The 12,188-nt window shown below is 40.1% G+C and overlaps 1 protein-coding gene across 4 annotated transcripts in view; it reads right to left on the reverse strand.

Moving 5' to 3' along the window:
• LOC127636418 (double C2-like domain-containing protein beta) overlaps positions 1-12,188 on the reverse strand; it is a 286,639-nt gene that overhangs the window by 106,890 nt on the left and 167,561 nt on the right. For 2 of the 4 annotated variants that reach the window (XM_052116897.1, XM_052116888.1), the window contains exon 9: positions 10,603-10,788. The exons of 1 other annotated variant lie outside the window; for it this stretch is intronic. In XM_052116897.1, the coding sequence (XP_051972857.1) occupies positions 10,603-10,788 (186 nt within the window). Of the gene's footprint in view, positions 1-10,602; positions 11,218-12,188 lie in introns of those variants that run through there. One more of the 4 variants, XM_052116913.1, reaches the window with a different exon arrangement.

The following is a 12,188-nucleotide window of genomic DNA, read 5'->3' on the forward strand; positions in this document are numbered from 1 at the left end:
CAGAGAGCGTGGGGGAGTAAATTAAAAGGTTGTCTATGTAGATGACGAGGAAGAGATCCAGCATGTCCCGGAAGATGTCGTTCATAAATGACTGGAACACTGAGGGGGAGTTGGCGAGGCCATACGGCATCACCAAGTACTCGTAGTGCCCCCTGGTGGTGATGAACGCAATCTTCCACTCGTCCCCCTTGCGAATGCGTACGAGGTTGTACGCACTCCTGAGGTCAAGCTTTGTGAAGATCTGGGCCTTACTGACCTGCTCGAGGGCCGGCTGGATGAGAGGCAGGGGATAGGCGAACTTTACCGTTGCCTTATTTAAGGCACGGTAATCGATGCAGGGGCGAAGCCCGCCGTCCTTCTTGCCCACGAAAAAGAAGCCGGATGCTACAGGGGAGGTGGATGGCCGAATTATGCCAAGACTGAGCTCCTCGTCGATATAGTTCTCCATGGCTTTGGTTTCAGGCAGCGTTAAGGGGTACACTCTGCTCTTAGGGAGTGGGGACCCCGGAAGGAGGTCGATGGCACAGTCCACACTACAGTGTGGAGGGAGACGAACCTGGGTCTTCTCGAACACATCAGCGTAGGAAGAGTACTCAGGAGGGATGGAGACCGGAGATTTCACTTCAGGGCTCTCTACGGAGGTGGAGAACACCAGAAGGGAAATACAGTGAGACAAACAGTGGTCAGTCCAGCGCAACAGCTCCCTTGTGTGCCAGGAAATGTGGGGGTCCTGAAGTGCTAACCAGGGGTGGCCCAAAACCACTGGGTCCCTGGGTGACTTAACAATAAAAAACTGAATGAGTTCTGTGTGGAATAAGCCCACTTGGAGGGACAATGGCATGGTTCGAAAGGAAATAAAACCCGATCCAAGGGGTGCCCCATCCAGAGAATTAACTTTGAGAGGTGGCACAACCGGACTGAGTGGGATAGCTAGTTTTTGGACCAAGCCATCGTCCAAAAAATTCCCCGCTGCCCCGGAATCAACTAGGGCTGGGGTAGAAAAGGAGACATTGTTAAAACTCAACACCACGGGGAGGCAGACTTGTTTCTGGGTAATGTTGAGAATGGCGGACGTTCTTACCTGGCTTTTGGAGAGGGAAGGCTGGGGACAGGCCGGGCATGAGGCAATACGGTGACCCGGTGTGCCACAGTACAGACAGAGGCTCTGCGTCAAACGTCTAGTGCGCTCTGCCGGTGTTAATGGTGCGCGACCAAGTTGCATGGGTTCAGATTTGGAAGAGCATTCGGGAGTAAGGGGTTTAGATGAGTTGGAGCCCACTGAAAGCTCTTGGACGACTGAGGGGCTGCGAAAAGCACGGTCACGAAGTAGATTATCTACTGTGATGGAGAGCTGGATATTATTCTCCAGCGACAGTGACTCTCCTCGACATGCTAGCTCCATCTGCAGCTGGCTGTTCAAACCCAGGCGGTAGACTGTTAACAAAGCGGGGTCGCTCCACCCGCTACCCGCGGCAAGGGTGCGGAAATCAAGTGCGTAGGCTGCGGCAGTGCGTGATGCCTGTTTCAGAAACACGAGGCGACTGCCCACATCCCTACCAGCTGCCGGGTGATCAAAAACCATGGAAATCTGGTGGCAAAACTGATCATACGAAGTAAGAAGGGGGCTATCGGCAGTCCATAATGCGATGGCCCATTGCCGTGCTTTACCAGTGAGCAGTGAGATTAAAAAATTTACTCTCTCACTGTCAGAGTGTAAAAGGGGGTGATACTTCATGTACACACCACATTGCATCAAAAACCCCTGACAAGCTTCCGACGAGCCATCAAACCTCTCGGGGGGTTGAAAGCTTGCGGCGCTAGGAAATGCGGTGGGAATACCAACGGGTACAGGGACAGACACAGGTGGGACAGGGTGAAATTGATCCGAAATAGTATGTACCATGAGTAGTATCTCCTGTATCTGCTGTCCCTGGGCCGTGAGCGCTTGGTCGTGTTTCCCAACCGTAGATCCTTGGGCAGAAATTGCCGTGCAAATCCGCTCTAGTGAGCTGCGAAAATCCTCCGTGGGATCCATTGTGAGATGGAAAAAGTACAAAAGGGCAAATCCGGAAAAGAGTAGTGAAGGGGTGCGTAAGGTCGAAGCCGGGGAATCAGAGTATGTCAAAGGGGCAAATCCACAGAAGAGTAGTCAAGGGGGGCGTAAGGTCGAAGCCGGGGAATCAGAATATATATATGGACGTAACAAGCGAGTTGAAAAGACAGGGGAAGCTAGGGGAACACTAGAGCTGGCAAAGCTAAGGGGTAATCTAAACAATAACCAACAAGTGTGGAGAGAAAGGGCAGCGTATATATAGGGGAAAACGAACAGTGCAGGTGAAACTAATAATCTAGTGATGGGAGCGAGTGCGGGCGAAACTAATACTCTGGTGATTGGGAGCGAGCGTGAGAGCTAGAGGGGGCGGGGTGAACTTGAGGATCAGAGTTCGTTACATTTGTGTCTTGTCGTGCCTAATTCTTGAAAATCCCACCCAGATTAAAAGAAATAAAAAAATCACAAACTCAAGTCCTGTTATGTAATCCAACAAGTACAGTATCTGGTGAACACACAAATCTTTCAGATCTCTTTCTATCTGATTTAACCAAAAGCTGGAAAACAACTAACCTTTAGAGTAAGTTACTCTGTAATAACAGCACATGCCTCTGTTCTCAGTAATGGCTTCTCTTAATTGCAGAGTAATATGTCATGCCTCAAGCAGTGGCAAATATATTTAATGACGTGGAATACAATAATCCTCCTGTACCACAGTATGTGGTTGCATGTCACATACTGGATTGAAAGAACGATCAGTTATGTAACCAAGAAACACAGTTCAGAAACAAACAGTTGCTCTAAAACAGAGGTACACAATTAATGTTCCGGTCTCTACATTTCCTTCCCAGCAAAGGTCCGGATAATAATACGTAGCTTAAACAGTGTCATATAGCTATGAAATTATATAATATATATTTTTAAAAAGTTTTTTTATAACTTGCCACATTGGCAGCAATAGTATTTTGTATATAGTTAGTATATAAACTCACCTAAAGGATTATTAGGAACACCTGTTCAATTTCTCATTAATGCAATTATCTAATCAACCAATCACATGGCAGTTGCTTCAATGCATTTAGGGGTGTGGTCCTGGTCAAGACAATCTCCTGAACTCCAAACTGAATGTCAGAATGGGAAAGAAAGGTGATTTAAGCAATTTTGAGCGTGGCATGGTTGTTGGTGCCAGACGGGCCGGTCTGAGTATTTCACAGTCTGCACAGTTACTGGGATTTTCACGCACAACCATTTCTAGGGTATACAAAGAATGTGTGAAAAGGGAAAAACATCCAGTATGCGGCAGTCCTGTGGGCGAAAATGCCTTGTTGATGCTAAAGGTCAGAGGAGAATGGGCCGACTGATTCAAGCTGATAGAAGAGCAACTTTGCCTGAAATAACCACTCGTTACAACCGAGGTATGCAGCAAAGCATTTGTGAAGCCACAACACGCACAACCTTGAGGCGGATGGGCTACAACAGCAGAAGACCCCACCGGGTACCACTCATCTCCACTACAAATAGGAAAAAGAGGCTACAATTTGCACGAGCTCACCAAAATTGGACAGTTGAAGACTGGAAAAATGTTGCCTGGTCTGATGAGTCTCGATTTCTGTTGAGACATTCAGATGGTAGAGTCAGAATTTGGCATAAACAGAATGAGAACATGGATCCATCATGCCTTGTTACTACTGTGTAGGCTGGTGGTGGTGGTGTAATGATGTGGGGGATGTTTTCTTGGCACACTTTAGGCCCCTTAGTCCCAATTGGGCATCGTTTAAATGCCATTGCCTACCTGAGCATTGTTTCTGACCATGTCCATCCCTTTATGGCCACCATGTACCATCCTCTGATGGCTACTTCCAACAGGATAATGCACCATGTCACAAAGCTCGAATCATTTCAAATTGGTTTCTTGAACATGACAATGAGTTCACTGTACTAAAATGGCCCCCACAGTCACCAGATCTCAACCCAATAGAGCATCATTGGGATGTGGTGGAACGGGAGCTTCGTGCCCTGGATGAGCATCCCACAAATCTCCATCAACTGCAAGATGCTATCCTATCAATATGGGCCAACATTTCTAAAGAATGCTTTCAGCACCTTGTTGAATCAATGCCACGTAGAATTAAGGCAGTTCTGAAGGCTGAAAGGGGTCAAACACAGTATTAGTATGGTGTTCCTAATAATCCTTTAGGTGAGTGTATATATATATATATATATATATATATATATATATATATATATATATATATATATATACTAACTATATACTATATGCGTTATGTTCTTGCATTCAAAACACTTGGTGGAGCGCAAATTCGAACTAAGGGATCTCAAGATGTTTTTAAAGATTAAATAGTATTAAACTATATTTAACTTGACAAAGTGACCTAAATATTTTATGTTTATGACGCAACGCACCCGAGACACAAGCATGTCTGATGCAGTTGTTCATTGACGGGTCCTTAAACAAGCCCTCATAATAAATCTCGAACTGATTGACAAATTCACTTGTGAAATGGATTGCTGTGAACTGTGTGCCAATGATTGACTTATGATCAATAATATGGTAGTAAACAATACATTGTATTCTAAAGCCACTTATTAATGTCTTATTAATGATGAACTCTTCTGTAACAAGAATGTAATGCATTTTAATTATCTGAATATTTGTATTTTATATATATATATATATATATATCAATCAATACATATTCAGCTTTTTAGAGTTGCAGATTTTCACTTGTCCACTGTTGAAAGGTTTGTACACACTGATTCATCTCGGGAGATCGCCAAGTTGCTTTACTGTTGGTTGCTTGCAGGTGTACTGATACATCCTACTTAAACTGCTGTATCTAACTGCATCAGGAGGCAGATCGTTCGATTTCCACTGTCTGCACTCCCATTGGTTGTTGCCACAGAGTGCATTTGCATACAGTTAAAGCTGCATGTGTAAATGTAAAAAAAAAGTATCTGTGCCAAAACTCTCGTCTCACTGTTGCATCTGATGCACTCCTGCTATGCGGCAACACACTCCCAGTGTGAATACTTTAGCATGTTGACATCGAAAAAAAATTTGCTCTCGCTTGCGGTGTGAAGCAGACTTAGGTATGGCATTTGGAGGTTTATTTCCCCTAAACGTTTAAACACTGTGGCTCTGTGACATTTTCATCATCACTCTGTTTGTTTGAGTGGCCCAACATAGTGACACTGGCTAAACCAATGGCATGATAGTTGACAAATAACTTGTCAAACAATGGTAGATTGGTGGGTGGGCTGTTTCAGAAAGCTGTTTGGGAAAAGTCATTATTTTTGAAATTCTGTTTGATGATGCTAGTGGCAAAGAAATGACCCCTTTAGACTTTAGATTGCAGACTAAAAGACCTATAGTGTACCACCAGGAATGGGTCATTTAATGTAGTAGCAGTGCATGGAAATCACCAGGGGCAGACAACTCTATGGACCTGATTCCCTCATACGGGCAACATAGGCACTCATTGGGAATTTGAAGATTGCATCAGTCCAAGTGGCTTGTTTCCCCCAAAGCATCTGTGTTTAGCTGATTCGAGTCAACAGATCAGAGTGGCTATCAGCACCAGTGACTGTTCTACAGTGAGACAGGTCTAATGGGAATTTGACATTTTATTGGTACCAATTTAGGTTCTATTCATTTACATTAGTTAAATCATTAGGTATCATGAACCTAACAATGAGCGTGAGCAATTATATTTGATATATTATAACCAAACAATGAACAATATAATTTTACAGCATTTATTGAGCTTGGTTAATATTCATTAATAAATATACTGTCGTTCATTGTTCAACTAATGTTAAAATAGTCAACTTAGTTCATTACAAGTTTATCTCAATCAACAGCATTTGTTGTATAATGTTGATTACCACAAAAATTATGTCAACTTAAAAGGCAAAAAATCGAGTTTACAGTGAGGAACTTACAATGGAAGTGAATGGGGCAAATATTTGGAGGGTTTAAAATTTTATTTGATAAAAGCACATTACATTAACTCTTCTGTTAAAACTTTTGTATTATTAGAGCTGTGAAGCTGTTTAAATCATAATATTTACAGTCATTTTAGTGTTTACAGCATTACGTTGTCATGGCAACAGCGTTGTTAAATTGGATAACTACACAGATAAGTTAGTAAGTGATTTTTTTCAATCTAAAATCATGTTTACCTGACTACGTCTTGTGGCTATACCTTTGAAACAATGAGTATTTTACGGATTGGCTCACTTCTAAATGCCATTAGGCTCTTTAGGACAAGTCAAAATACATTTTTTGTAATCAACATTATGCCACAAATGCTGTTGATTCAGCTTAACTGTTTTGTACCTGGAATATTCCTTTAATGTTAAAATCAATTGTTAAATTTAGAAAATAACATTGATCTTGAAGACTAAATTCAAATTTAACTGGCATGAAATTAGTATTCATTGTTAATTCATGTTGACTATTTCATAAATTTCACATATAGAACCTTACTGTTACGTTTTTAAATTTTATTTTGTATTCTGATTATTAGTTTGAACAATATGCACCATCTACTAATGTCAAACAAAGTAATCAATTGTATATTTGCAATTGCTAAATGTGCCTCTCTCTCCATGTCTATCTGAGAAAATACCGGTTTAATTTGGTCTGGATTCAGCTCTTAATTAAGCACTGAAACAAAACACTGCTCTGTTTGCAATCTGTCTACTTGTACTGAGTTCCTAAATGGTTTGTTGGAAGAGTCACCATTTGCCAAATGTTTGTGGAAGTTCCTTGTAATCCATCTGTTGCGTTAGCATGCAAAGAGCAAGTTTGTTCCCTCAGAGACAACTGATTTGCTTCCACTACAATTCTTTCTCTGCAGAGATCCCTGAGAGACTTTCAAACCATTAAATGCTCTGGGAAATTAGTATAATTGGTTTATTTGTATTTCATGAGTCGCATAACAAACATGCCAGTTTAAGATTTAATTTGTTTCTGTTGTGTGACTAATATATGTATTGTGGTTGTGACAACAGTAGGTGTGTGTTTTGGAAAAGAAAGAGAATGGCAGGAGAGCAATGATTTAGAGCGGCCACATTTGTTGCACACCAATGAATCACAGCACCATAGCTCCACGCTAATCTATCATCATAAAACATGGGCACATCACACGCATACGCACAATCCTCTAGTTTAACGATCACACTCGTCGAAACACACTACATGCATTTCATTCCCTCATAACAGGGTGAAGGACTGGTTATTTCGAGCAGCAAATTTGATCAACCTGTGACACAGCAAGTGATAACGATTACGTGCAGTTACAAAATATCAGAGATGCGCTTCTTAATCTTTGCATGTTTAAAGGCATAGTACACCAAAAATTAACATTCTGTCATGAACTCACCCTCATATTGTTCCAAACCCATATGATTTTCTTAGATGTTCGCCAGAATGTTAGTTTCAGTCACCCCAAGGAGTTTAGGACAATATGAGACAATTTTCGGTATTTGTGTGTAATCTAACCCTTAAACATTATACAAATTATACAGAGCAATCTATTTTTTGGCAGACCAATTTCAGTTCAATACTATCACTCCATGACTCAATTCTCTCACCAGGGCTTGCATGGAGGTCGGAGGTTAACATCTGTCAGCATCAGATCAGTCCGTGCTATGCCAGTGGCATACGGGATTAGATCCAAACCCCATCGTCGCAGCTCTAAGACACTCGTGTTTCCATCAACACGCATACACACATTGAGTGCTCCACTGTATGGATTAACCCCATCCAAGACAGAGCATGATAATGATAAAATAACCACACAAGACTGCAGGGCTGTATCTAATCTAGTCTACAGGCTGCCATGATTGAAAACCAGACTCCAAACGGAGAGACAGGCAGAGATCCATAATAGGATTTACATCTGGGACAGACAGGAGCTCTACAGATACAGATATAGAACAGGAGCTGATGAGTAGCACCTGATGCCCACAAGAATCGCTTTAAAGGTTCATTGATCATTGGAATAAGCAGAAAATACAGACAGATGTTTTGATATAACACTGTAGGGTGCAAATCATAAACAGCCAATCACGAGTGTGAGCTCACACCTTATGTATATGGCTGGACGCAGCCCAGAAGCACAGTCTGTGTTGACGATAACACTAGGGCTGGGTGAAAAATATCTTCTGATACTCTTGACGGTATTTGATATTTATCACGGTTTTTATGTTTTTGCTCTAAAAGGTCTTAAAAAGGTGACTTTTTTTTGCAATCAGAGCAATCATTATTTCAAGCAAGCAGCAACAAATAGATTGAAGATATTTAATGTTAGAACTGTAATACAGTAAAACCTAGTTTAAATAATCAAGGCACTATTTTAACATCAAATGAACACAAGTAGATGTAAATAAATGTAATCGTTTTCATTTCTTTAACAATAAAAAGTAATAAACAGCAATATTTACCTACATGTAATTGGACTAAATCATTTTAATATATGCAAAAAATGCTGCATGGAATAGTATTTTTTTGAATGATGACTCAAACGAGCCCTTGAATCACAGTTTTGATCGATTTATTGAACAGACAGTTTGAACTGACTCTAACTAAATCAAACTTACTAAATCTAACGCTGTTTTTGCTACTGACATTTTGGTAGCACTTTATAATAAAGTTACATTTGTTAACATTTGTAAATGGAATAGGCATCATGAACTAACAATGAACAATATACAGTATGTTTACAGTTTTTGCTAATCTTTGTTAATATTAATTGGTAACACTTTACAGTAAGGGTCAATTCTTTAACAGATAATGCATTAAGTATCATGAACAAACAATTAACAATATATATTTTTAATCTTGATTAATGGCAGTTTATAAAAATACAATTGTTCTTTGTTAGTTTATAGTGCATTAGCTTGTTTAAACACATACAACTTTTCTTTTTAAAAATGTATCAGTACATGTTGACATTAACATTAACTAAGATTAATAAATGCTGTAAAAGTATTGTTCATTGTTAGTTCATGTTGACTGATGTCATTAACCCTAAAAAGTTTTTCAAGACTCGGGAGTGGAGCAATTTTTGTGAGAAATACTGAAATATATGCCAGACTTTGTATATAAAATCTGGCATCAACTCACAATCTTTATCTAAAAGTCGAAAAGCAGCATTTTTGGAGAAGCCTGTTGACCTTAATGCAAGCGCTCCTATCTTTTTATGTTATTTTTATGATTTCTAAAAGCTATAAAATAAAAAAAATCAATGCAATGTTTTCGAAGGAAAAAAAAACCCCTAAATGCATTATGTGGGTCCTAACGTGTTGTAAAATAACTATGAATTAATTTTTAGAGGAACCTTTGGAATATGCTTGCCCTTTTTGGGGTTAACGAACTCTTTGAGCTGTGCTCAGTTCACTACAGCATGCTAAGACTGTTACCGGGATGAATGCACGTGGCACCTTATTTTAAAGTGTTACCGAAGTCTCACTTTAAAAACATCTCTGTCTTAAAGCTCTAATACTCGCATGTTCCGAGACAAGGAACGATAGCAAAACTAATCTAATAACATGCTCTTTTGGAAACTAAATGTGCAAAAAAAGCATGTTTCAAACATCATGAAATTCACATATTGCTTTATTTTAAATTGCCACTAAAATCATGGCAAATATATTGTGAATATTTGATATATCATCCAGCCCTAATTAACACTATGTCCATTTGAACCTAGAGAATCCCATCTACTAAAACCACAGTCATTTCCAGGCATTAAATCAAAGCTACCAAAGTGGAGCTTTATTCATCTAAGTGGACTAAAAGCAAACAATCTTTTCAGAATATGTCCAAATAAGTGAACACAGAGGAATTTGAGATTAAGTTGATGATGGCCCGCAAAGAAACCGCAATTTTAATATATAAAAAATTCCACATGGAGGTTCGCATGAAGTTTTTTGACAGATGATTCAATCTAATCCTTAATAACAGATGTGAATCAATTAATTAGATCTGACAGTTTGAACTGACTCCCATGATTGAACTGACCAAATCTAATGCTATATTTGCTAAAGTTTAAAACATCTAATAGCACTACAAATACATATCTGTCTAAACATTCATATACTCGCAAGTTGCAAGACAGGAAAAATCTTGACAGTAAGCCAATGACAGCTTTTTCAGAAATGTAATGGTCAACTTAAAAAGTGCATTGAAATCATCATTATATTTATGACGTTGCTCCATTTCATATCACCAGCAAAATCATTGCAAATATGTTGTGAATATTCAATTATCCAGCCATAGTTAACACTATGTCTATGTTGGTGGCAATATTTGAACAGAGAATCACGGTCTCTACAAAAACAAAGCCATTCAATAAGAGCTCCTAAAGTAGCTTTTCTGACTATGTCTAAGTGAAGGCACAGGAGAGGAATCAACACAGGATGAAGAGGAATCTGAGACAGAGCTGATAATGTCATGCACAGCAACAGTTGTCATTCCAGAGTGATATGGAGAAAGAGAGAGTAAGAAACAGAAATCTACTCACTGGAGTCATCTGAATCGTAGCCCTCCACGTCTGGCTCTTCCTCCTTCTTGCTGGCCACAAGAGCGGTGGCTCCAAAGGCTTGGTCCATGTCATCTTCATCCTGGTTGGGGTCCACGACCGGGCCCTCGGACTTCTGGCTGGTGGATGTGCTCCGCAGGGATCCGGTACGGCTGAGGGCTGGAGGGGCTGTGGGAGGGAGACCCCGTGGGTAACGGGGGAAATAATCAGAGATCTGCTTGATTGGCTGAATGGGACCTGGACATACATCAATGGCCATGTGCTCCTGGATGCTGATGGTCGTCTTCTCGCCTTTGCGTTGTGTCATTCATGCAGCCCTTTTGTGGATGTGCCACCACCCCAGAACCCAGCAAAGGGGTTGGAGGGTGGTAACAATATAAAAAAAGCAAAGAAATAAAATAAAAAATAAAGAAAAGAAAATGTAAAGAGCAAAAAACTAAAATCAAATCTTCTGTTCTCTCGTGTGATTTGTTAGAGTCCCCAAAGAGCGGTAGAGCGTGTCTTTGTGTGTTATGTGTGTGTGCATGTGTGTGAGAGTTTGCAATTGCAGCGGTGGGCTACATGAGAGGCTGCGGACTGTTCCAGCACACTGTGGTCATGCCGTCTGTCTTTGAGCTGTGCTCAGATCACTACAGCATGCTAAGTCTGTTACCGGGATGAATGCATGTGGGAGATAGAGAGAGAGAGAGATAGAGGGAGGGGACAGGATTATAGAAAGAGACGAAGGATTGGCTGATGTCATTGCTAAGCAACATGACAGTAAACAGGAATCAGGAGCGCGCCTACTTAGTTATGCTATTAGTCCATCTGTTAGATTGAGAGAGAGAGAGAGAGAGAGAGAGAGAGAGAGAGAGAGAGAGAGAGAGAGAGAGAGAGAGAGAGAGGCTTTCAGTCAAGTGTGTGACTAAAGCTTCACCGCAGACACGTGGCATGTGCTAAACTCAGTTGCAATTAAGAGCAACAGTTGCTAAATGCCTACGGTCACATGTTCATATGTGCCAATTCTACAATAATTTGACTACTACAAATACAAGAAGGTGGCTAAAAAGAAATGCAATATTCATAACTCAAAACGGCCCTGAAAATATTTGTGCACTTATGCCACACTTTATGTATGAATATAGTCTCATTAGATGACAAAATATCACATAAAGTGGCATTGCAGCAAGAATGATAGCACAAGCATGTTTTTTTAAGCAACATATTTCATAAAAAGATGCTGGTTTGGTTTCAAATGATCAAACAGTAAATGTATGGTTTAAAAATGTGGTTATTTTTTATAGTTAATGTGATGAATTACACCTGTGGATATTCTGCCAAGAAACCAGTGTTAATGTAATTAACTACATGTGGTTTAGACACCTGTGTTAACCTCAGAGGAACTGACTTCTACTAAAAATTTAATTGGGACCAGTTGGTTACAAGTTATTGCAAAAATTGCCAAGACAAGTGAAATGGTCTAAAATCATTTATTTTCAGATACCACTTGGTTTGATATTTTGTTAATTGCATTTGCAAATGCAATCCATACATTTATTTATTAATATTTTTCTTCCCAATTTGGCTTG

Source organism: Xyrauchen texanus, chromosome 4 (assembly GCF_025860055.1).
Source record: "Xyrauchen texanus isolate HMW12.3.18 chromosome 4, RBS_HiC_50CHRs, whole genome shotgun sequence".
Classification (NCBI taxonomy): Eukaryota; Metazoa; Chordata; class Actinopteri; order Cypriniformes; family Catostomidae; genus Xyrauchen; species Xyrauchen texanus.